Source organism: Haliotis rufescens, unplaced genomic scaffold, assembly GCF_023055435.1.
Source record: "Haliotis rufescens isolate VD_foot unplaced genomic scaffold, xgHalRufe1.0.p SCAF_8, whole genome shotgun sequence".
Classification (NCBI taxonomy): domain Eukaryota; kingdom Metazoa; phylum Mollusca; class Gastropoda; order Lepetellida; family Haliotidae; genus Haliotis; species Haliotis rufescens.
The window spans coordinates 34701767-34727399 of NW_025964372.1; the positions used below are offsets into that span (position 1 = coordinate 34701767).

The 25633-nt window shown below is 41.2% G+C and overlaps 1 protein-coding gene across 2 annotated transcripts; it reads right to left on the reverse strand.

The window, feature by feature from the left end:
- Positions 1 to 4610: 4610 nt before the first annotated feature.
- LOC124141792 lies at positions 4611 to 24535 on the reverse strand. Of its 2 annotated transcripts, none has more exons than XM_046509891.2 (6): positions 24378 to 24535; positions 15119 to 15392; positions 13789 to 13930; positions 12394 to 12785; positions 7493 to 7634; positions 4611 to 5542 (listed from the first exon to the last, which is right to left on the reverse strand). In XM_046509891.2, exons 2-6 carry the CDS (start codon positions 15376 to 15378, stop codon positions 5504 to 5506), a joined length of 975 nt encoding a protein of 324 aa, XP_046365847.2. In that variant the 5' UTR covers positions 15379 to 15392; positions 24378 to 24535; the 3' UTR covers positions 4611 to 5503. The 2 variants fall into 2 exon arrangements, with proteins under 2 accessions (XP_046365847.2, XP_046365848.2); XM_046509892.2 differs by lacking the exon at positions 24378 to 24535 and adding an exon at positions 23963 to 24110.
- Positions 24536 to 25633: the final 1098 nt, after the last annotated feature.

A 25633-nucleotide genomic window follows, 5' to 3' on the forward strand; every position in this document is an offset into this window, starting at 1 on the left:
GAAATGGGCTTCACACATTGTACCCATGTCGGGAATCGAACCCAGGTCTTCGGCGTGACGAGCGAACACTTTAACCACCAGGCTACCCGACCGCCCCCACTTTCATACGAAGGTGTATCAGTCATGGATGTTGATTTGAGAAACGTTCTCTGATTGGACTATCGATATGTGCGATAGTCCAATCATATTTAGCACAGGAAAGTTAGCTTGATGTGGCAAGGGTGGAAACAAGACTTTGATAAAAAGGCGAGTGGATTCTCTTGCCTCGGGAAGATGCACTCTCTTGTATAGCAAATGTGTGTGTACATAAAGTTCAAGGACACCCAATTCCTTCATATTAGTATAGTTAATGTCATGACAGACTAACTACAGTAACATGAGAGAATCAAGTGAGCTTTAACTTATTTTGACTAGTATATACAAACGAAACCAAAATACATGCAGAATGGATACATTTAGATAGTGTTTTCAATAAGCAACTGCTTATAACGTCATAGCAAATTATGCAAAAGCATGATATTCATAAGATTATGGAATAAGAAAAATAGTTTGTATATACTGGTCCACCATCAACAAGATTTTGTACAAAAGGACAAAATATAAATCAACATTGACAAAAATACATTGACACATCATACAACAGACTAAACGTGATATCAAAGGCTGACTGTTTAAATAACAAACAACTTCATATTTGATTGAATACAACTGCATATTTTTCATTCAAAAAAGTTTCCTAGATTCATAAAAACTTGTGAGTTATTGAGCTAGATTTAATGCCACTTTGAACAGTATTCCAGTATTATCACTGCCTGGGCAATAAGAAGAAAGCCTAGAAATTATGCATGTCTCGGACATTTACCACTCTGGTAAGTGAGTGAGTGAGTGAGTATGGGTTTACGCCGCTTCTAGCAATATTCCAGCAATATCACGGCGGGGACACCTGAAATGGGCTTCACACATTGTACCCATGTCGGGAATCGAACACCGGTCTTAGGTGTGACGAGCAAACGCTTTAACCACTAGGCTACCCCACCGCCCCACCACTCCCCACCCATAAGCAGAGATATGGTGCTGACAAACCTAGAAACTGAGATTCAAACCCACAATAATAGGTTTCTGGTGTGGCCAAGGGACACAAGTCTGCACAGTGACTTGTGTCACCTAACTGGGCCACCTGTGCCCTCTTACTATTATGAAAGAATAGGATGTAGAATTAGGATTGGATATGTTTTAAAAGTCTCACAAACAAGCTGAACTGTTTGTTTATAATTCTTCAGACAATGGAACAATAGTATGGTAAATTAGAAAAGCTTTGGAATGGAACAAATTTTCCAATCACTTTCCAGAAAATAATCAAATATGCTTAATACGATGAAATGAAACAAACTTCATGGAACATGGCCAATGCATCAGTTAGGCCACAACAAAATATTTACATCTGCATTATTTTGTGACAAATGTGAGGAACTAGCAGTATTTTTGTCTTTTCAAAAAAACGTTTCGAACGAGTTATATCTATTTCAAAAATGTCAAAATATTTCTTGGAAACATAAATGTATAGTTCGACAATGTATAGATATGTACTGTGACATTGTTTTTCTCTCATGGAGAGACACTTTCACCATGGAGGAAATTATTTAGCAAATATTGTCAATTGTTTGACAGGCGTTTCTTCGAAATTGATGAATGAAGAAATAGACAACGATATAAGGATCTATACTGAAACATCTTCATGATAGTAAATCAAAGAAGTGTTGTCCATAAATTGTGTGTATTTTGTCAATATTTTGTCATTATTCTGCTATAATAACCTTACAACCAAATACTGGTTTTCTGAAATTTGTTCCAATATAGCTGTTTGTACACTTGTGTGTTGTGTTTGCAACAGCCAATTTGATCATGTGTTTATCGCGCAACAGAGAAGGCAGTGTATGCAAGCGAAAACATATACAACATACATTAATATAAAAAATGACAAATTCTGATTAATATTCAAACAATCTTGATCCAAGAGAAGCAAATTATAAGAAAACATCACAACAAAAATGTAAAATTAAATAAAAGTCCAAATTACACAGAAATCGTGAAACCGAGCAGATCTATCCTAGAAGTGTTCATACGGAGATATTTACCGGTAATAACACAGTGTAAAACATGGTGCACTTCATCTCAATATATACACTGCAAGTCACAAATGTTTGCATTTCTTTCTGACTAAGACCCATTGCTTCTGACCTATATAGGTTTGAATAAAAATAACACTTCAGTCAACGTCAGTGTATGAATGATCAGATCTTTTTATACATATATTTAAATACATTTTACTAGGGCTATGCTCAAACTATTTCCAAAGGGATATTTTGTACCAAACTCTTGAGACCTGTAGCGGGTACCTGGGTAGGGTCGGGTAATAGCGTGGTGGGTACCCGGGTAGTAAATTTGGACTCGTCCCAGCCCTAGAATAGATCACCCAATTATTTTAATATGACTGTAGTTAATCTGTTTTGACCATGACCATGACAGAGATCAACTTTAGTCGTGTGAAAAAATTGGGTGTTCTTTAACAGTTGTATGTACTGATAGGAAGAAAGAAGGGATGGGTTAGGGCAGCATGTTTATGGATTTTCGTATGTATACTTTGGTCATCAAGTGCCCACTCATCAAAGACACAATAAAATCAGATAGTGAAATTTTTTTTTTACTTTTTATGTAAACCGGTTAACGAATTTCACAGTCCTAAATAATTGTGCCGTCATCAAGTGCCGACTCATCCAAGACACAATAAAATCAGATATTGAAAAAAATATTTACTTTTTATGTAAACCGGTTTACAAATTTCACAGCCTAAATAATTGTGCTGTCATCAAGTGCCGACTCATCCAAGACACAATAAAATCAGATATTGAAAAAAAAGATTTACTTTTTATGTAAACTGGTTTACGAATTTCACAGTCCTAAATAATTGTGCTGTCATCAAGTGCCGACTCATCCAAGACACAATAAAATCAGATATTGAAAATAAAAATTTACTTTTTATGTAAACCGGTTAACGAATTTCACAGCCCTAAATAATTGTGCTGTCATCAAGTGCCGACTCATCCAAGACACAATAAAATCAGATATTGAAAAAAAAAAATTACTTTTTATGTAAACCGGTTAACGAATTTCACAGCCCTAAATAATTGTGCCGTCATCAAGTGCCGACTCATCCAAGACACAATAAAATCAGATATTGAAAAAAATATTTACTTTTTATGTAAACCGGTTTACGAATTTCACAGCCCTAAATAATTGTGCCGTCATCAAGTGCCGACTCATCCAAGACACAATAAAATCAGATATTGAAAAAAATATTTACTTTTTATGTAAACCGGTTTACAAATTTCACAGCCCTAAATAATTGTGCCGTCATCAAGTGCCGACTCATCCAAGACACAATAAAATCAGATATTGAAAAAAATATTTACTTTTTATGTAAACCGGTTAACGAATTTCACAGCCCTAAATAATTGTGCTGTCATCAAGTGCCGACTCATCCAAGACACAATAAAATCAGATATTGAAAAAAATATTTACTTTTTATGTAAACCGGTTAACGAATTTCACAGCCCTAAATAATTGTGCTGTCATCAAGTGCCGACTCATCCAAGACACAATAAAATCAGATATTGAAAAAAATATTTACTTTTTATGTAAACCGGTTAACGAATTTCACAGCCCTAAATAATTGTGCTGTCATCAAGTGCCGACTCATCCAAGACACAATAAAATCAGATATTGAAAAAAATATTTACTTTTTATGTAAACCGGTTAACGAATTTCACAGCCCTAAATAATTGAAAATTGGTGGGATGGGAGACGGGAAACGGGTGCACGTTATCCATGAGTGCTATAATATGGTAACAAGGAAGAACAAGCAGGAACTCTTTCTCAAAGGCAAGACAATGAAGCAAGACATAAGTCGCTGCAATAAATGTATAGAGTTTCAAGTTTTGAAACTAGAACTAGAAATACTCATCAGAAGGAATATAATTTTTCTGACACACAAAACAACATACATTTCAATGTTCCTAAATACAAAAATCACGTCATTTTTCATATTTCTTCACAATAAATCATAAGCTGTCTTCATCAAAAATAACATTTTTCCGAGACATAGACAAAGATTAAATCTTAATGTTCATCAACAAATACTGTACATCATTCATCAAGTTTTCTTCACAGTAACACATGACACATGTTAGATGACGGGGATGGGACAACTAGCCATCTATCTCTAGCCCCCCCCCCCCCCTCCCAACAGGACTCCAGGACAAGTACAAGTCTCGCTGCGTATATGAAGTTTGTAAGATAAAATCTTTCAGAAAAATAGAATTCAAACTGTAATCAAGTCTTTCTTAGGCATTTAGAATTTGGGGACTGGTCATTTAATATAAGGAGGGGGCTGGTGAGATAAGTGAGTGAGTGAGTTGGATTTAGCGCCGCTTTTAAGTATTCCAGTTGTATCGCGGCGTGTCAGCTTAATGTGGTAGGAAAGCCCGAAGTGATGCAGGTCTCAGATGTTTACCATTTCGGTGAAACCCACGAGCACGGGTATGGTGCTGACAAACCTAGAAACATAATCGGGGCGAACCAGGATTCGAACCCACAATCATAGGTTTCTGGCAGGCCCAAGGTACGCAAATCTGCACAGAGAATCACGGCGCCTTAGACGACTGGGCCACCCGTGCTCCTTGGTGAGATTAGGGTGGTGGTGAGGAGAGTCATGAAAAATGACACTGCAAAAGACGGGGGTTGTTAAAATGTATCAGAACTATATGGGGTGTGCATGAAATGTTACACAAAATGGGGGGTCGGCATCATATGGCAGAGTTCTAAGAAAACTGCTCTCTCCCCTTCCCTCCCAATAAATGACCAGTCCCTTGGAAGAACATGAGTGAGTGAGTGAGTGTGGTTTTAGGCCGTTTTAAGCAATATTCGAGCAATATCATGGCAGGGGACATCAGAAATGGGCTTCACACATTGTACCCATGTCAGGAATCGAACCTGGGTCTTTGGCATGACAAGCGAACGCTTTAACCACTAGGCTACCCAACCGCCCCTGGAAGAACATAAAGACCATTATGACACAAAACTGCTTAGAAGTTGCTTTTCATAAAATGTTTCATGTCCTAATCGAACTGTAATAAATGTGACATTTGGGAAGAATGATTTTGCTCAATGTAATATTACAGGCTCAATAATAATAAACCATAATATCAAGTTTTGTAGAAAATCAAATGAAAACAAAATTGGTTTTGTAAATGTGAGTGTGAATATCAATAACATTTAATTTGACTTCCATCAGCTGAGTTTCCATCCTTGTGAGATTGCTGTGTACCGTGAAACCTCTTTAGTCGCCTCTTACGACAAGCATAGTCGCCTTTTAGGGCAAGCATGGGTTGCTGAAGACCTGTTCTAACCCAGAGGCACCAATGATGTGGTGATACTGATGGGTCTTCTACTTTACATGGGATCGCGTTCCCGACGCCGACGTCACCTGCAAACAAATAAATACGTAATCGATTACATCATCTATAAGATCCTTGTTTATCAGGGGCATGTTATTTACTTAATCACTGAAGGTCATGGGTCTGTCTTTGGGTGGGTTGGGGACAGGGGTGGGGTAACAATCTGTGTATGCTACAAACATGCATAATGTATTTTTGTTATCATTTTGTATTTTCGCCTTTGGCCTATATGGAAATAAACAAAAACATGTTTTAAATCTCAGGGATTCATCTTGGATTCCAAACTAGTGCAGCAGACTTAGAGAAAGTAATTTTGTTCAAAGTCTATATTTTCTTAAGTTCAGGGGTATTTTGATATTTCATTCAATGCAAAAATGCAAAAATGTAAAAATAAACATTAAAGCCTGTTCTTGTTTATTGGTCCTGTTGTCAATGAAGTGGAAGTCACCTCTACAAAGGAATGATATTTGGCAATACTGAACTTGCTTCAGAGGTGAGGTGAGGTGAAATTGGGTTTAACGTCTCATCCAAGATTATTGCACTTATATAGCAATGTGCATGCACGTGTGTGTGTGCACACATGCATGCCTGCTTGTACTAATCTGGACTGATGCCGATTTATAGTGCTAGCCAACTGAGATACCATGCCGCAGTTTAACATGAATGCCCCACTCAGACACAGTAATGAGTATAGTGACTCCGAGCCAACCAGTCCTTGTTTTAGCCCCTTAATGCCAAGCGCCAGACAGGGTAACAACAAGTACCATCTTTTAACGTCTTTTGGTATGACGTGGCCGGGGATCGAACCCCGGACATTCCGCTCTCCAGGCGGACGCTCTACCACTAGACCACGAAGGGGGTCACTTGCTTCAGACTTTGAGGGGGTGGGTGGCCCGCTGTGCGGAGTCGCATAACGTGTTACGTGAGTAAATGTTATGCACGTAAACATGGTATAAAGGCGCCACAATTTGCTGTGTGGTTTTGTATCCCTTAGATGTGAATTACGGTTCTCAACAATTATGTTTCTAGGTTTGTCAGAGCCATACAGGTGCTCGTGGTAAATGGCTAAGATCTGCATCACAAGTTTTCCTCCCACATTAAGGACCAGTAAAGATCCGGGGTAGAATAGGTTTTCAGCAACCCATGTTTGTCATAAAAGGTGACTATGCTTGTCATAAGAGGCCACTAACGGGATCAGGTGGTCAGGCTCGCTGACTTGGTTGATGCATGTCATTGATCCCAATTGCGTGGATCGATGCTCATGATATCAATCACTGGATTGTCTGGTCCAGACTCGATTATTTACAGTCCGCCATCATATAGCTAAGTGCGGCGTTTTACCTGACCACCCGATCCCGTTAGTCGCCTTTTACGACAAGCAACCCACATCAAGCTGACATGCTGTGATATAACAGGAATACTGTTCCAAGCAGCATTAAAAGTAACTCACTCATTCACTGGTAAGCCAGATGAGTGAGTGAGTGAGCGAGTATGGTCTTATATCGCTTTTAGCAGTAATCCAGCAATATGATGACCTGGACGCACAGAAATGGTGCGACACAAACAAAATGCCATGTGTTTGGCAGGAGAACCGAAGACTTTGGCCGTGAAATTCAAGAGGTGCATTCACCGATGCCCCGCCGCTTTGCAACACAAACAGAAAGCAAACCTCTGTTAACTTCATTACAGAAACTAAAAATATAGTTACCATAACATGCTGGGTGTTAATGTGGTAGGAAAGCCCAAAGTGATGCAGGTCTCAGACGTTTACCACTTCGGTGAAACCCACGAGCACGGGTATGGTGCTGACAAACCTAGAAACATAATCGGGGCGAATCGGGATTCGAACCCACAATCATAGGCTTCTGGCGTGCCAAGGGACGCAAATCTACCTATTACATGATATAAGGTAGTAGCCCTTTGAGGGCTAGTTTTCCTGCATTTTTTCTACCCCTGCCTGCCAGGCTGACACAACTCACCTTATCCATGATCACCTTCTCTGTGATGTCGGACAAGTCGGTGGCGAACAGGGTGACATGTGCCTGTCCGAACACCTTCTCCATGCTGCCCTTATGGGTGGAAATCTTCGCCTTTGCCATTGGCTTGACCTTGGTGCCCACCCTGAAGTCAGACAGTTCTTCAATTGGACACCCACATTTATAGATGCTTAACTAATGACAGTGAGTGAGTGAGTGAACATTGTTTGAGAAAGAGATATATCACACAAAGCTCCAGATAAGCTCCCTAATTGCCTAAAATGTGCACAATAAATCACTTTAACCCAATTAATTTTTAGCTGCTTGCTCAGAAATATGCATGAAAATTTTGTATAATGACAATGTGCATAATTAAACTATGTAGCCGTTGCAGATTGCGTACTTGTATGTTTTCACAGATCAATATTAACTGATCAAATGCAGGCATCAAGTACACATGAACTCGACTGCAGTAAATATATCTCCCACAATGCATTTTTTTCTTCTTCTTTCAATCCAGGTGTGGAAACATCCTCAAACAAAGTTTCCAGCTTCTAAAAACATTTCACCTGAACACATCCAAACATCACCATGGTCACCAAGTGAACAATGGAACATGCACCTTGCAATACCACTCGAAGCGAGCTGATCACCTGACATACATCTTCTCTTTCTCATTGCCACGGTGTGGGGACGTGTTTTAAGTTTATGAGAATTATATTTTGTTTGAAGGAGGGGAATCTTCCTTGCACAACTGCAACATCTCAGACAGTTTAATATGGACAAACACCCATTTTGAAGAAAAAGTAAGCATACATTTTGACAGCAGACCCTCACTTAAACTGCTGTGATTGTTGTGGACAGTTCCTGTTGTCAAATAGATCCTCTCAATGTAAACATCGTTTTCCACGAGAAACTTTGTTCTAGGACATTTCCACACATGGATCGAAAGAAGGAGGAAGAAATCAATAGTGTGAGATAGGATTAGTTTGAAAATGTATTATTATCTTACTGTTGTGAACGTATGCGTTATGTGACATGTATGAGCGGTTGATGGCTTGTATATGCCTTTATGGGGGTCATAAGTACCGAGTTAAGAGGACTCGAGGTGCCAGTGTACACTGGAAGTGTTGTATTGCAACATGCCCTGCAACCATCAACACAGCGCATGATTTGATTACCACCATTAACCCAGCCCACAACCATCAACAAAACCATTCCATGAATGCCGTTGATAAATTCCTTGGATCTGTTAAAGTATAGAGATTTAGAACACCGTCTCCAACGCGAAAACTACCAGCTTCTTGACACCTGTACAATATGCAGATTCTGTTTCACATTTTGTTGGACTTGAATTTGTAATTTTGAATTTGATTATGTGTTGTGTAGTGTATGGATTAATACATGTAATAATAATTGATAATGACATGTAGACACATCAGATTATTTGCTGTGCAATGTATGAATGTATGAATTCTAGTAAAATCCAAGATATTTTATACATGTGTATACTTATCCTGCATTACTCCTTACTCCTTAATGCATATAACTTGCTTCTTCTTGACAGAGAAAAGAGCTGTGTGAGAGGTCTTTGCTTGAAGAAGTTGTTCCAACCAGCTGAGAGGCCAACTCTATCACGCAGCTCCCATGTGACCAAAGGAAGTGATGTCACAGATCCTCACATTACTCTGGAGTCGGAAACATCGGAAGGCATCGTGGGGAGGTAGATCTGCGATGGGTGGGTCCCTTTAGATGCAGTAATGCAGGATAAGTATACAAATATAAAAAAATATCTAGGATTTTACTAGATTTTTTACTTATCCTGCATTACTCCTTAATGCATCTTTATCAGACGGAACCGAAGGAGGGCATACCTTCAGTTTGTGAACTTTCATCTTTTATTTCCAGACTCTGTTCCCTAGCCAATCTTTGGCTGTGTGGTCGGCTTCAGGTGACCACTCCATGTATGGGAACCTCCAATTCTCTCAGCCCGTCCTCGGCTGTGTGGTCGGCATCAGGTGACCACTCCATGTATGGGAAAACTCCGTTTCCCTCAGCCTGTCTTCGGCTGTATGGTCGGCCTGGATGACCTTTACATGGAAGGGAAGAGCCAGGTATGCGTTGTGTCCTGGTACTGTGCAGCCTGACAATAACTCTCGGTTGGGTCTAGACTGGAGTACCGAGCCATATGCAAGTGGGACATGAACCTTCTTGTCCCGGGCATATGCAAGAGGAGGCCGAAAGCCGGTTCTGGACTTGGAGGCGTGGTCAGTGATGTGTGGTAGTGGTGGCATCCTGTGCCTGGATTCGGGATCAGAGTAGCCCGAGCGTGGTCATCCTGAAATAAGGTGGACATGCCAGGTAGCGTTTGTTGAAAGCGGCGAGGTTGTGGATCATCCTGTGTTTGTCCGAGTCCTTCTTGTGGACTAGGAAGACATGTGAATAGAACCCCGGTGTTATGACTGGGATGTGTATGACCTCTATGGCTTCCTTGTCCAGCAGCGCCGTGATGTTGTGGCTCAGTAGCTGCTGCTGAGTAGGGGGGTAGGTGTCCACTATGGGGAACAATGTGAGTGGCGGGTCGTCTATAAGCCTCAGCTTGTACCCGGATTATGCTGGTGAGGTATGGGTCCCCCAGGATCTCCAAATTCTGCCAGAATCGACGCAGTCTCCCACCTACTGGAGTGTCGGCAACTTGGAAGGCTGTGGGTTGAAGGTCCCAGTCGTGCCTGTCTGGCAATTCACTTATAGTCCCTGTGGTTGGCGTTACCTCCCTTGGGGTGGCCGCGGCGGGACTGGTATGCGCAAGAGGAATTTCTTTTATTCTACCTTGAGAGGTTGAGGTGGAGCCCCGCCCAAAAGTCTGGAGGGTGTTGCGTCGTGGCTGGTAAGAGCCAGACAGGGACATCTTAGCAAAGGCCGGCTGTGACATCCTGGCCTGACCTTGAGCACCGTCTCATCTCGGGCGAAGGCTGACTTCCAGGAGTGCGTCTTGGATATCTGTCCATTTAAGAGGTCAGAGCCAGACCAAGGTTGGCGCAGAAGGTCTCTCTTAAACTATAGGTCCCAGTCCATCAAGGCAAGGTACCAAAGGCGTCTAGTGGCTGTGAGCTCGATCAGAGCGGCGCGCATGTGAGAGCGCATGTGTTCCACTTGATGTTGGTGGTAGGATACGACCGTTCTCAGGTGGTCATGCCTGTTAGGGTTATCCTCTGATAAGTTCTGCAGTAGGGCTCTGGAGGACAACGCCATGAAGGAGAGAGGTTTGAGCGTGTGGTGAATCTCAGTCTCCACGTAGGCACGCTTGCTATCTGGAACTCGAACTGAGGAGTGGTTCGATCCCATCAAATCCACGGAGTAACGAGAAGTAGACGTCTGTATAGTCGATCGACCACACGGGGTAGAGGCGCTGTGGGATAGATAGGCGCCACCTGTATAGGCGCTTGAGGAGGCGTCAGAGGCGCTATAGGAGACGCTTGTAGAGGCGTCAGTAAGGGCGCCGGCGTCAAAGTCTGCATGGCCTGCAAGTACTGAAGGAGCGAGGCGTCTATCATGGCATCTGTGCCGTAGGCGTCTGTGCCGTAGGGGGCGCCCGTGGGGGCCCGAGTGTTTGCCCGGTTGATGTTATAGGCGCCGTTTGGTAAGTGAGTGCCACGCCGGGCGTCAAGGTGGATGCCGCCGTAAAGAGACTGAGACCAAGGGAACTGACATCAAGGTAGCAGTTGAGGTCAGGGGGATAGTCATCCGAGATGGCCGATCTGGTAGGCGAATTCTCGGTGAGGTCGGACATCCTGCGCCGGGGTTTCCTGGCCTGCTGTGTTCTGCGTTTCTTAGACACACGGAGATACTGACTGAAGGCTGTGGGTGAACGCAGTAAACAGTCTTTACATCGGTGACCCTGGAGGTCACTGCAATGAAGCAGTTTAAAATCACAATGCGTCCCCGCCCGATTATGTATGCTATAATATGTTAATCCCACTGCGTGGGTTTATGAAACAATTATTACGACAAACATAAGACAACATACAATGAAAAACAAACATCCTTGCAAGTATACTCCAATCGTGGGGTACCAAGCAAAAAGAATATAGAAAGCAAGCCAGCTCATTAACTCGCTGGCCACGTAAAATATTCAAGATGGCTACTTGAAACAACAAGACACATGGCATTATGTTTTCTTTTGAGAAAACGCCAGTCACTGTCTAATAAGGTTATGCACATGTTTATCAAACATAGAATGTACGAGATACAAACCGTAGGCACAACACAAAGACAATAAACATTAACTCAAAGAGCAAACATGTGAGGGTTTGAATCAGTTTATGCTACAGCAAAAAACACAGGTCTTCACTCAGCAAGTGACAAGAGTAATGTGAGGATCCGTGACGTCACTTCCTTTGGTCCCGTGGGAGCTGCGTGATAGGGTTGGCCTCTCAGCTGGTTGAAACAACTTCTTCAAGCAAAGACCTCTCACACAGCTCTTTTTTCTGTCAAGAACATGCAAGTAATATGCATTAAGGAGTAATGCAGGATAAGTAAAAAATCTTAAAATAATCTGTATAACATGCAGTATAACATGTGTAGTTATCTACCAATGTGAAATAAAGTGTTGAGATGAGCCCTGCGGACTCTTATTGTCCTTACAATCAATACCCATGCCTGCATCACCTATTCCAAACAATAGGTGGTGGCAAAGTGAGGAGAACCCGGTACATACTATCTTACACATTGTATTGTGTGTGAGCAAGTGGATGAGGATTAATTCACCAGTCATCAGAGTACCAGCTATGTCATGGCAGTCTGTAAATATCAAAGTCTGTTTAGGAATATTCGTATCAACACATAAATACCATGAAAAATATTTGATGTTGCTATAACTATTTTTTTTTTCATTTTCAACTTACCATGTGATGAACACAAACTTGACTGTGACAATATCATCCACGACATCGGAAACCCTGTATAGCGAGTACATGGCTTTATCTGGCTCTAGACACGCCTTGAGTTCATCAACACCCCCATCCCCCTTCTCACAGCTGTCTATTGGTCCCTTGGGGTTAGAGTCTCTGTACTGAACCACTATCCACCTCGTTGGCAGCTCATCGTTGCGAACCTCGGCAATGTCCTCAAACACCGAGTCTGACACCTGCACAGCGTACCCTTCCTTTGGTACATCCTTCACCCCAAACTTGTTGGTGGGGCCTCGCTTTGGGAGCTGGGAGGCAGTGAAGCCTCGCTCCTGTCTGCCCTCCGTACTCTCAATGACCTTGGACTTGGTTCCTGATGCCTCTTCAAGCTAGGATATAAAGAAAATGTGTTAGACTGAGCTGCGCTATACAATTTTGAAATAAACATTTCCAAATTCAGGTCACCATAATCAATATTAATATATTTTCTATAAAGGTTACTTGTATTTCAATAATAACAGGACCAATAGAGAGAAAATCAATACTTAGATTGACATTGTCAATTTGTCTGCCACTGGCACTTTAACATCGAAGACAAGGCCCAAGGTGTTTGAATGTGCCCTATGACCTAGTGGACTGCAGGCTGTGGTGGTTGAATGTACCCCAAGACCTAGTGTCTGCAGACTGAGGTGCTTGAATGTCCCCCAAGACCTAGTGTCCACAGACTGAGGTGGTTGAATGTGCCCCAAGACCTAGTGTCCACAGACTGAGGTGCTTGAATGTCCCCCAAGACCTAGTGTCCACAGACTGAGGGGGTTGAATGTCCCCCAAGACCTCGTGTCCACAGACTGAGGGGGTTGAATGTCCCCCAAGACCTAGTGTCCACAGACAGAGGTGCTTGAATGTCCCCCAAGACCTAGTGTCCACAGACTGAGGTGGTTGAATGTGCCCCAAGACCTAGTGTCCACAGACTGAGGTGGTTGAATGTGCCCCAAGACCTAGTGTCCACAGACTGAGGTGCATGAATGTCCCCCAAGGCCTAGTGTCCACAGACTGAGGTTGTTGAATGTCCCCAAAGACCTAGTGTCCACAGACTGAGGTGCATGAATGTCTCCCAAGACCTAGTGTCCACAGACTGAGGTTGTTGAATGTCCCCCAAGACCTAGCGTCCACAGACTGAGGTGGTTGAATGTCCCCCAAGACCTCGTGTCCACAGACTGAGGTGCTTGAATGTGCCCCAAGACCTCGTGTCCACAGACTGAGGGGGTTGAATGTCCCCCAAGACCTAGTGTCCACAGACTGAGGGGGTTGAATGTCCCCCAAGACCTAATGTCCACAGACTGAGGTTGTTGAATGTGCCCTGTGACCTAGTGTCCACAGACTGAGGTGTACCTGCTGCAGGATCTTGCTGTCCTCGGTGTCCTCTCGGCTGCTGGTCTCTACCATCATGTGGTACGGGTTGAACCACTCGACCACGCTGCCATGCACCACACCGAAACGACCCTTCTTCGTCACAGGCACCTGCTCACCTATCCTACAATATATATTGTTTGTTTTAACTAGCGTACCAACTGAGTGAGTGTATTTTGTTTTACACAGCTTTCAGAAATATTTAGATAATCAAGTCTGGACTAAAAAATCCTGTGACTGACATCATGAGCATTGATCCATGCAATTGGATATGATGACATGCATCAACCAAGTCAGCAAGCCTGACCACTCGATCCTGTTAGTCGCCTCTTACGATAAGCATGGTCGCTTTTTACGACAAGCATGGATTGCTGAGGACCTATTCTACCCCGGATCTTCATGGGAATAATCAAGTCTTGACCAGACAATACAGTGATTAATATTGTGAGCATGACATTATGGTTCGAGGACATGCTAACAACAAATTCATCGAGCCTGACCACTCAATCCACTTGGAAGCCTCTAATGACCAGTAAAAGTTGCTGCGGACCTATTCCAACCCAGAATCCATGAGTACCTATGAGTGAGTACCTATTCTTTCCTTGAATCGCAACTGGGTCATTCCTTTGAAGATTCCATGCATCAGTTGTAACACTATCATGAGAATCTCACGTGGCCACATAACAGGCTAGAATGTGTTAGAATGGTTACACTTAAGCACATGTAACACATGTGGAATCTCCTTGGGCAAGTGACTTTGTTCGAAATGTGCCTCTGTTCACCCCTGTTCTGGCAGTGGATGAGTACCCGGTAGGATGAGATGGCAATGTGGCTACTAACTTTCTAGCGCTGTTCAGGCAGCTTGGGTTGTATACTCCCCTGGGAGCTGAGAATGATTGTTGAGTGCACACTGATTTATTCACTAGGGTAATATGTGAGCTTTGAGCAACCACACAGCGGATGGAAAACAGTGCCTGAGATATGCACCTGTCAAGATCCGGGGTAGAACAGGTCTTCAGCAACTAGTACATGCTTGCCGTAAAAAGCAACCTTGCTTGTCGTAAGAGGCGACTTACAGGATTGGGTGATCAGACTCACTGACTTCGTTGATGCATGTCATTGTTTCCAAATTGCTTGGATCAATGCCCAGTATGTCATTCACTGGATTGTCTGGTCCAGTTTGGATTATTTACAGACCGCCATCATATAGCTGGAATATTGCTGTGTGTGGTATAAAACAACAAATAAAACAAAACAAAAACAAAAAAGGAACAATGGAGTGTGTTATAATGAGGTTGGGTTCTAAACTTACCACCGGAAGTAGACAAACTTGACTGTGGTGGACATATCAAACTTGGTCTTGTACCTCGCCAGGGCGTACATCACCCGATCATCTTCGAGGAAGTCCACAACCTGTGACGTCTCCTGACCCACTGTCACAAGCTCCAGGCGGTTTGGGTCCCCCTCTATGTGTCCAACCACAAGGAACAAGTCGCCTGTATCATCACTCCGAACTGACTTCATGGCTTCCACAAATGTGGCGCCATCTGCAAACTCAGCTTTTGTGCTCATCTTACGAGGTTAGTCTAAAATAAAGAACATTTGTTTATGAATAATGTAAGCTTCTATGCTATAATGCTCAACTTTCATAGGGATAATCAGTTATGCGACATAATATTTATATTTTTTTAAAGACATATATATTCCTATCCGGTGAGGTTAAATGGGGTTTAACGTCGCATCAAATATTATAGCGACATGCATGCACGTGTGCGTGTGTGGCTGCTTGTACTAGTCAAGACTGGTGTCGATTTATAGTGCTAGCACACTGAGATACAATGCCGCAGTTTAACTTGAATACCCCTCTCAAACACAGTATACTGACTCGGAGCCCATCAGTCCTTGTTTTAGCCCCTTAATGTCAAGCGCCAGACAGGGTAACAACAAGTACCATCTTTTAACGTCTTTTGGTATGGCATGGCCTGGGATCAAACACCAGACATTCCTATCTCCTGGCGGACGCTCTTCCACTTGACCATGGAGGCAGTCATATCCCAATCAAAAGTGGACCAGTATACATAATTATTCTTGCCTTAAGACAATTGTTTGAGCCCTTGAGTATTTAATCACACGTCATTGTTCACATTTGGCATACATAGTCTACTGGGCTTTGTTAACCAATCAGGGGTGACAGGGTAGCCTAGTGGTTTAATGCGTTCACTCGTAACACCAAAGATAGACATTCATACAATGTAAGAAGCCCATTTCTGGTGTTCCCCTCTAACTAATTACTTTAACAAGCCAGGTCCCTGCCTCATGGTGGTTCTACAATTTTTACAAGCCAAGTAGGAGTGTTTTGTCTTACCATCATATTAATTCAATAAATTTCAATCAATACTATTTGGGCATTTTTTTATTTACATGAAACTAGAGTTTAAGTGGGTAAAAAGCATAAAATTGTATTTGCTGGACTACATTGATACATGGGTACAACCCGGTACACTATAGAAATAGGATTAGTTTGGATTAGAGTGAGTGAGTGAGTGAGTGAGTGAGTGAGTGAGTGAGTGTATGAGTGAGTGGGTGTATGAGTGAGTGAGTGAGTGAGTGAGTGAGTGAGATAACAGTTGACGTCACATCAGCAGTATCTCAGCCATGTATTATAGTGACAACCTCACCAAAGAAAGGTGATGATGTTTACTTTATATCTGTACCAAAGCCCAAGGAACAAGGCTGGTTTTATGACACACCAGTGGGCTATTTCACATACTGGGGAAGGTTGTGAAGTGAGTGGCCTGATTAATTCAGATCAAGGATTGACAACAACCACAGCACTGCTTTGTAAGGCTCATCACATACCCAGGGCTGTTTGCCTGGCTGTCAAGTGTACATCTGCTACCCACTAATCTTGCTGATGTTGTTGACATTAAGACAAGTTTAAACTCCTTCATTAGGTTTTTTCACAATGTGGTATTTTTCATTAGGCCAGACAAAAAAATTTCTTCTAGTTTTACGGACAAAGCAACCCTACATTTCGCAAGAGGAAGAAAAAATACCATACTGCGTTGATTGAACAAATATTTTGTCATTTATCATGTTTATCGTTAGATATTTTTAGAAAAAAAATTATTCAGTAACCATGACAACAGCTGGAAACTTATCAAATAGGGCTGTAACGATTCAAAGATACCTACAATATCATTAATACTTAGGTACACGACATTTGAATGTCGGGTTGTGAGATCGCAACATGCTATAAATAGAACAGGAACTTTACGTCCATTACCTCCCATAATGGCAGAAATAGCACAGCGCCACCTGTAAGCATGGCAGAACATGAGGACGTGGTACCCGAGGACACGCTGACTAACTGTTACATTTAATAACCATCCCTCCATCATTTCTAACTATTTGATGTGGTGTACCGTGATACCAGTAGTATTGTCAGTCCGTATCATGATACGAATCGTATCGCAAGATGCCAGGTGATACTCAGCTCTACTATCAAACATGCGGATTATTTTTTATTAATATTCTTTTACTTTAGACCATTATAACTCTTGTCAAGAGAAAAGAAGCAAAAACAAATATTAGTGAATGAGTGAGTATGGTTTTACACCGTTTAGCAATATTCCAGCAATATCATGGCGGGGGACACCAGAAATGGGCTTCACACATTGCAGCCATGTGGGGATTCAACCCCAGGCCTTCGGTGTGACAAACAAATGCTTAAACCACAAGGCTACCCCACTGCTCCAAAACAAATATTAAGATAATGTTAAACATGGTTACCTGAGATCAAGTTTCTCCATATAGAATTTTTAAAAGCTCATTTTATCATTCAAATACAGCATCTGAATGTTGTTTTTACTGACAAAGTTGAATGTAGGCTTGTCCGTAAAACTAGAACATAAACTTTTTTGGCCTTACTTTACATTACTTGATAGGTCATTATCTTTCATTTCAGGCAGGATTTGAAATGATGTGAAGGCTTATCACAGAGAATCTTAAACATGTTACACATTCCACACAGTGAAAGAGTTGCCAAGCACATCTGCTAGGAAAGGGCTGTGTGCTAAAGAGCTTCCTGTTTCCAAGATAGATGGAGTTTTATTTCTTCTAGCCTATCTGCAGATACCAATCTGGGCTAAGGTTATCAAGTCACCACTCCCAGAGCATGGGAGAAGAAGCATTAAGACATTTACGGAAATCCTCTGTTCAATGGTGGAATGAAATTTAAACTTAAGATAAAAGATTTATTTATTTATTTTGGTGAAGCCTATTTAGAGGATGTGGACGTAGTGATCTTGTTAGTTGGAGTTGTCCCCACCATTCACTTCTAGTAGAGGCTCACATGAGGTTGTGGTTATTTCTAGTGTGGAGGCGGTGAGGTAGCCTAGTGGCTAAAGCGTTCACTTGTCATGTAAAAAAACAGGTTCGATAACTCACATGGGCCCAATGTCTGGTTTCTATGCCGTGGTATTGCTGGAATATTTCTAAAAGCGGCATAAACCATACTCACTCACTCTCTCATCGTTACACTGTGACCTGGCACTGACCACAACAGCTTGTATCAATACTAATGCAAAACAAGCTGATGAGTAAGCATATACTCCGAAACGTTGTGTTCCTCATAATGAAGAAGTTGACATCCATATATTCTTTTCCTTAAGCTAAATACTGATGTCATTTTTAATGATTTTATTTAAAATATTGAAAGGACATTCTTCTAAATCGCTACCGAACATTTTAAGGACATTTTAGGATGACAATGTCCTGGAAAATGAACCCATCTGAAACCCTGTTCATGTTCTCAGCTGACTTGCCCGGCCCAGACTTTAAGTACAAACCACTGTAATCATGGTTTGGTTGGTTTGTTGTTTAACGCCACACTCAGCAATATTCCAGCCATATGATGACAGTCTGTACATAATCTAGTCTGGACCAGACCATCCAGTGATTAATATCATGACCATCGATCCTCGTAATTGGGATACGATGACATGCATCAACCAAGTCAGCTAGCCTGATCACACGATCCTGTTAGTCACCTCTTACGAACAAGCAAAGTCGATTTTTACAGCAAGCATGGGTTGCTGAAGACCAATTCTGCCCGTAACCACTAGGTAATATAGCTGGCATGTTGTTGAGAGGTGCACAGAACTACTTTCCTTAATCAACTAGAAACTGAAACTGAAACAGCCCCTTCACTGTCATTTCCTCAAAACTCCCTCTGCCTCACATACCATGTACTTCCAGTGTAAAAACTACACTTCCAGACTTCGAACCTTAAGAGTGAGTGAGTATGGCTTTACGCCGCTTTTAGCAATATTCCAGCAATAACACGGCTGGGGGCACCAGAAATGGGCCTCACACATTGTACCCATGTCGGGAATCAAACCCGAGTCTTCGGCGTGACGAGCGAACGCTTTAACCACTAGGCTACCCGACCGCCCCAGGAAGACAATAAGTACAATAACAAATGTTCATGCAGGTAGAACCAGAAGTTACCATGCCACAGAAACCCACAATGATCGGTGTTCGAAATACCTGCCTGCCTGACCGTATGAGACGGGTTGATTTCAACTCGGGCTGTCAGATTATCAAATCCCCCTGCCTGACGGTCGGGTTATATTTCATAGGTGACAATATTCTAAATATTTCTCGATGATAAGCATTAATTCACATGTAAAGATGAATGATAAAATGTAACCAAAAAGAAACCCCGTTAGCTTTTAGACAACCTAACATTTAGCGATGCGCTTATGCTACAAGCAATCAGTTTTCATATTTTTAATTAAATTATCCTGAGAAACATACGATTATAGTGGGCAGGCAGGTTTTGGTCAGGGCTGGCAAGTATTTCAGCTAGCCAGTCCTGTGGTCTGGCTGAATTTTTTTGGGAGTTTCATACCCTGCAATGATATAACATGTTCTACATGTTCTACAAAAATCTCAATGCTGACCTTGACCTTGATTCAGTGTGTTTATGACCTCTGGTACAAGTTAACAAAAGTGCTTGTTTAATATGTTTAATGCAAGCAAGTTATTCATGAACCAGAATTGTAAAATGTGTAATAACAGAGAGGATTCCAATTTGTGACAGAATAGCTGTGAAATGTCCTTGTTTGTGAGAGAGCCAGCTGGTGACTGAAGAGAAAGTTGTCCTACCGCAATGGTTGATGAGAAGACACAGATGCTACCACATTGGCTGCTATGTTAATAGTGGGCTTAGGCTTACACAAGTCTCTAAGGCAATAATTAGTAGTTTAAATCATAAATCCTAGGTTATATCAATAATAAGAACAGGCTGGCCCCATAAATGACAGTTGTACTGACCCCTTATCTAGACTTGCCTGTTATAAGCATAGAATTACTACACATCCATGGACATATCATTCAGAACGGCCTTGGAGCAAGGCTACATTGTGATCTACAATGTTTATATTTTCTCCTTGATGGAGGCATGGGGCAGCCCAGCAGTTCAAGCTACAGTCACATCACTCTGAAGCTACTGGGAACTGGGAGTCATCATGCCGGAGACAAAGATTAGAACATTTCAGACTTTGTCAAATTCTGAGTGAGTATAGTTTTACGCTGCTTTTAGCAATATTCCAGCAATATCACTGCAGGAAACACAAGAAATGGGCTTCACACATTGTACCCATGTCGGGAATCGAACCGGGTCTTTGGCGTGACGAGCGAATGCTTTAACTTCTAGGCTACCCAACCGCCCCAATTCTGATAAGACATTCTCCTACATAGGAAAATAATCTTCAAGGCATTTTGGATAAATAACAATTAATGTCCTGTAATGTGAGCTGATCTGATGCTGGTCAATATGTGAAGCAAATGTTTCATCACCCCGGACGTATGAGAGAAGTATATTGATGAAAGCAGCTCAAGGAAACTCCAGGACTGACATGTTTCGCATAACACCAGACTGACTCATTTTCCATTTGAAATTAAATTTAAACACATCGAATGACATTCGTCACCATTCGCCCCTTTCCGTAACCTGAAAGAAGACTCGTCCCCCTATCGATGAATGTTATGTGCGAAAATACAACAAACCAATCAGAATGCGTGTATGATTTCAAGTACTTTGTCAAAGAATCCCTCAGAAATAATTTTTAATTTTACATATGTCTTGCATCTAAAAATATATCCAAGATACAGTTAAATGTGTTCAATCATACTGTATAATTCCGTACGTCCCGATGTGCTTTAAATTGCATCTGAAATATATGTAATATATGGGGAAATGCAGAGCTACAGATAAGCTGCGTATTTGCGTGAAATACGCATCGGAAATGCAGAAATATGCAGTAAAATAAAATTCAAGCGTATCAAACACGCAACGGACATTACAGATACGCTACAAAAATAAAATTTGTGCGTATCTTCAAAATATTGTGTAGTAACCCTGCGTATTCGATTAGCAAATCAGCAACTTTTTTTGAAATTATAAACGGGCATTCCGTCAACCTTGCCAAACTCCATGATGACAGTTACATCATGATCATTTGCCATCACACTTTCTTGTGGAAGTATCGTGGTATTTTTGAGTCCTATAAAGCTCTCGAACCCACACGACACCAGTTTGCAGGGCCTAGATGAATAGTGTTTTTAAATATTTAACTTAAATACCCACATGTGTAAAAACTAGTGGGTAACAAAAATTTGAATACCCGGATAGAATTACTGATACCCAATGATTTTAAAATGCATGGGTAAAATACCCACAACACCAAAAGCTTATCTGGAGCTCTGAAATGTATGTGAACCATTTCGCAACGAATTGACAATTGTTTTAGGTATGCCCGTTTGCGCTAAGACGTAACCCGGTCACAAATATGGCCATGAGAGGGGCACAAGTCGCTATTCGGCTTGTCCCGGAATAACACGAGTTGTTCATGAATGATCAAATGAAATTCGAACCCTTACAATGACATTGTTGTGTTTGATTAGTTCAGAAACCCAGAACTCATTTGATTTTTAAGGCCATTTTGCCAGATATTACAAAAATCTAATGTTTTTTAAAAATCTCTAGTATATGTCAAATATAGACTTCAGTTCCACCACAGTAAGTAGCAATCATTGATATTTTGACCATTTCAGATGTTTCTCAACAAATAATCAAGACCCTGTTTTACAAAAAAAGAAATGCCTTGCGTCATGTTGCAAAATAATGTGACTGTCCTTGCAGATGGTGTGTATTAAATGTCAAATCAAATGGCTGCTCTCTTAAACATGTTAAAACAAGAATATATTTTTTCTTTGTTGAAGGTTTTCGTGGTGCTGGATGTTAGACTGTGTTAATCTCGGCTGGAGGAGGAAGAGTTGCTATACCACGCTAACATCTCGACCCAGACAGTTAAACATGGGAGTTGAGTCGAGGCATGGAGTGAAGTTTGGGAGTTCATTTTGTTCAGGATGTCATGTTATGTTTAAAGTATGATGTACACTGGGATTTCAAACAAAGCATGCTGGGAAACAATGTTATTTTGTTCAAATTTAGGATTTTTTAAAGTTCTTATTTTTAGAGTGAGTGAGTGAGTATAGTTTTACGCCGCTTTTAGCAATATTCCAGCAATATCACGGCGGGGGACACCAGAAATGGGCTTCACACATTGTACCCATGTCGGGAATCGAACCCGGGTCTTCGGCATGACGAGCGAACGCTTTAACCACTAGGCTACCCGACCGCCCCCTTATTTTTAGAGGTATTACAGGGGGGACTTGGTTGATGCATGTCATCATATCCCAATTGCATGGATTGATATTCATGATGTCAATCACTGGATTGTCTGGTCCAGTCTCCATTATTTAAGATTGTCGTGATATAGCTGTAATATTGATGAGTGCGGTGTTAAACATGTTAAACAACAAACAAACAGACAAAACCAAACTTATTTTTATTCATCTGAAATACGAATGTTGATGTAGTTCACTGATGCAGGATATTATATCTTCCTCCGAGTCATGCATTTGTGTGTATTAATGTGCAACGTACACCTTGTAGTCCAGTCTAGTACTCCACTCCAGGCCTTGCCTCCATGTTTTCCAAGGCTTTTAGCTGGGAGGATATGTGACAGACACAGGGATATAGTGTATACAACAGCTGATAACATCTCACAGATAAGACACACATTCCTGTATCATCAGTCAAAGATCCCTGATATATGGAATGAGGTTTATAAACATGATAAATTTACATCCATGTGACTATGTAAGGAAATTACCTCGGTCTATCTGTTTGTGATTTCTGGGACCCATAAGAACAGTTTTGAGTGTTCTGAGACACAGCGTATGTTGAAATGGGGTCTGAGTATAATCTTTGCAGCCTGCCATCTCTGGTAGCATCTGACTTCCAAGAATTTGAGTTTGAATAACATCAAAATACGGTGCATGATTTGAAGCACAACACTAAATATTTTTGACGATTTGACACAAAATTTGGGATATATTGCCATTCTCCTGACGGCAAATGAACAAAACCCTTTATGTAATTCAGGCATTACAAATTTAACATATTCCTGTGAAATATGTTGGAGCAAGCATGAAAGATTACCAAGAGCCTGATTGTCTAAATAAAATCCCCAAGAGAAACATGATAAACAGCAATCCAAATATTAGAAGCAAATATCCCTGTAAACACAGTAAACACATCAGTTGTGTTTTGTGATTTCTATAATGTCTTAAACATTTGTATCACAGAGTAAACATGAATGATGAGTGTTCAGCCTCATTTTATTTATACTTATCACTTTATCCTGAAAATATCATTTATATATACCATATCTGCTTGAACAGTCCATCCCTGGGACTTATATGTAACAATGTTGTTTCAATGTTCAACATGTTTGAATGTATCTTACAGTTGCTGGTACTTTTGATCTATTAACGTTTCAATGTTATTTTGTGATATGTATAGGTAATAGTTAATGAGTTAAACTGTTTATAGCATACTGACAAACTGACATTTCAACATAGTTACAAACGTTTTAATGTGGAATATCTGTAAGATAAACATGTATACAGTGTGTCGAATACTGTTGAGATGGTGAATATAAAACAATACTGCATCATACACTGTTTTCGTGATATTTCATTGTGTCAGCAACTACAGCAAGATAATATCCACAATACTCACAGCACACTGTCTACTTCAACAAGGCCTACTTCGTTGACTTACACCAACGTCGACGATGGAAATAGATATTCTTGTTCCTGTTCACGAACTGTCGTCAGTGAGGACCGCGACTAATAACCGCAACGAGCTGCTAATATGTAGATGGAGCTGTGTGGGGAGTTCACTCGTGTCAGTGAATTGTTCCCCTCTCGTCTAGACACAATAATTGACCGTATATGACACAAACTGATGAGCTCAAGCGGAACACCTGCCATCCCTACTCAGATCAAATCGTCAGAAACAAACAAGAAAAAACGGTCGTAATTTTATAATAAAATCGTCTCCAGACACTTCACTTTCGCCCCTATTACAACCAGTGAGGAAAACAATGCGTGTTTTAAGTCATACGCCAGGGACTTCAAGTTAATTTACTTACCTTCGGCAGATTGGAGTCCGTGGTTGCTTTCTACGTTGAACTGCTGTGGAGTGAATCACCACGCCCCAATGTAACCGGAAGTAAATGATTGCCGGGTTATCACAACTCCGTACTGCGACTTGTGACTGATCTTGTAACCGTATCATTTATCACGCAAATGTGAACGCTGTGCCAGAGTACATGTGACAGTTGCCCGTTCGTTATCATGTCATTGAAACGTTGTCGTTGATTTCCCTTGTCAGTTTAAAAACGTGTTTTACATTATTTTGTTTGCTCCATAAAATATGTATATATAATCTATTTTATAACGTAAGGGGGTCCATGAATATCATTAGAATATGGTTTGTTTGTTATGAACGCCTACCGTAACATGAGTTGTCTCCCTTTGACCACAATCATGTCCGTAGTTCATCCCGCATACCGCGCGTGCTTCAAATATCAACCTGATTTGTAACCCCTCTTGAAAGACGAGTCTTCCGTTGACAGCAATAAAACAATATTTTTTTATTATTATAAAAATAACTTTCATATTTTTTACAAAGAACAAAAATAAACAAAGCGTTACCTTATGACAATTAACTGACCTTATGCATTATACAATAAAATGTATAATGCAATATACAATGTAACGTATTTATACCAAATAACACAATGTTTGAAATAAACAACAAATTCCTATTTATAAAAACAAAAATACTATGTTATTGTATTGTTAGTTTGTTTTCAATCCAGAAAATTATACGTTCCCATGCCAAAAACAACAAAAGACGTTCGTTTCCGAATATGAATCCTTATTGAAAGTTTACTTTCCATGATCAAAGCATACCTATTTAGTGGGGAGGCATTAAAGCATAGATGGTGTACTGCAGTTCATGAAAATAATGCATAAATTTGCACTGAATTTGATATATAGAAATCCGCTCTCTATCCAAGAACACACATTTGGTACACCTTCCTGACAAGTTTGGTCACTGATTTCATACAGTGAGTATGGTTTTTCGCCCCTATTGCAATATTCCCACAATATCACAGCGGGGAACACCAGAAATGGGCGTCACACATTGTACCCATGTGGGGACTCGAACCCGGGTCTTCGGCGTGACGAGCAAGTCTTCGCCTCCATCACTAGGCTACCCCACCGTCCCGATTTCATACACGTCACAGGGAGCAACCATTTCATTTCATTATTTTACATATGCCTTGCATTGTATTGTATCTATCTGTCTGTCTGTCTGTCTGTGTGTGTGTGTGTGTGT

Excerpts from the sequence above, each read along its gene's own strand:
- LOC124141792 (XM_046509891.2), bottom strand. The coding sequence starts at position 15,378 with ATGAGCACAAAAGCTGAGTTTGCAGATGGCGCCACATTTGTGGAAGCC. Across the intron at positions 12,786-13,788 it reads ACAGCAAGATCCTGCAGCAG|CTTGAAGAGGCATCAGGAAC; the intron begins GTACACCTCAGT and ends TTTATATCCTAG. Across the intron at positions 7,635-12,393 it reads AAGTTTGTGTTCATCACATG|GGTGGGCACCAAGGTCAAGC; the intron begins GTAAGTTGAAAA and ends GTCTGACTTCAG.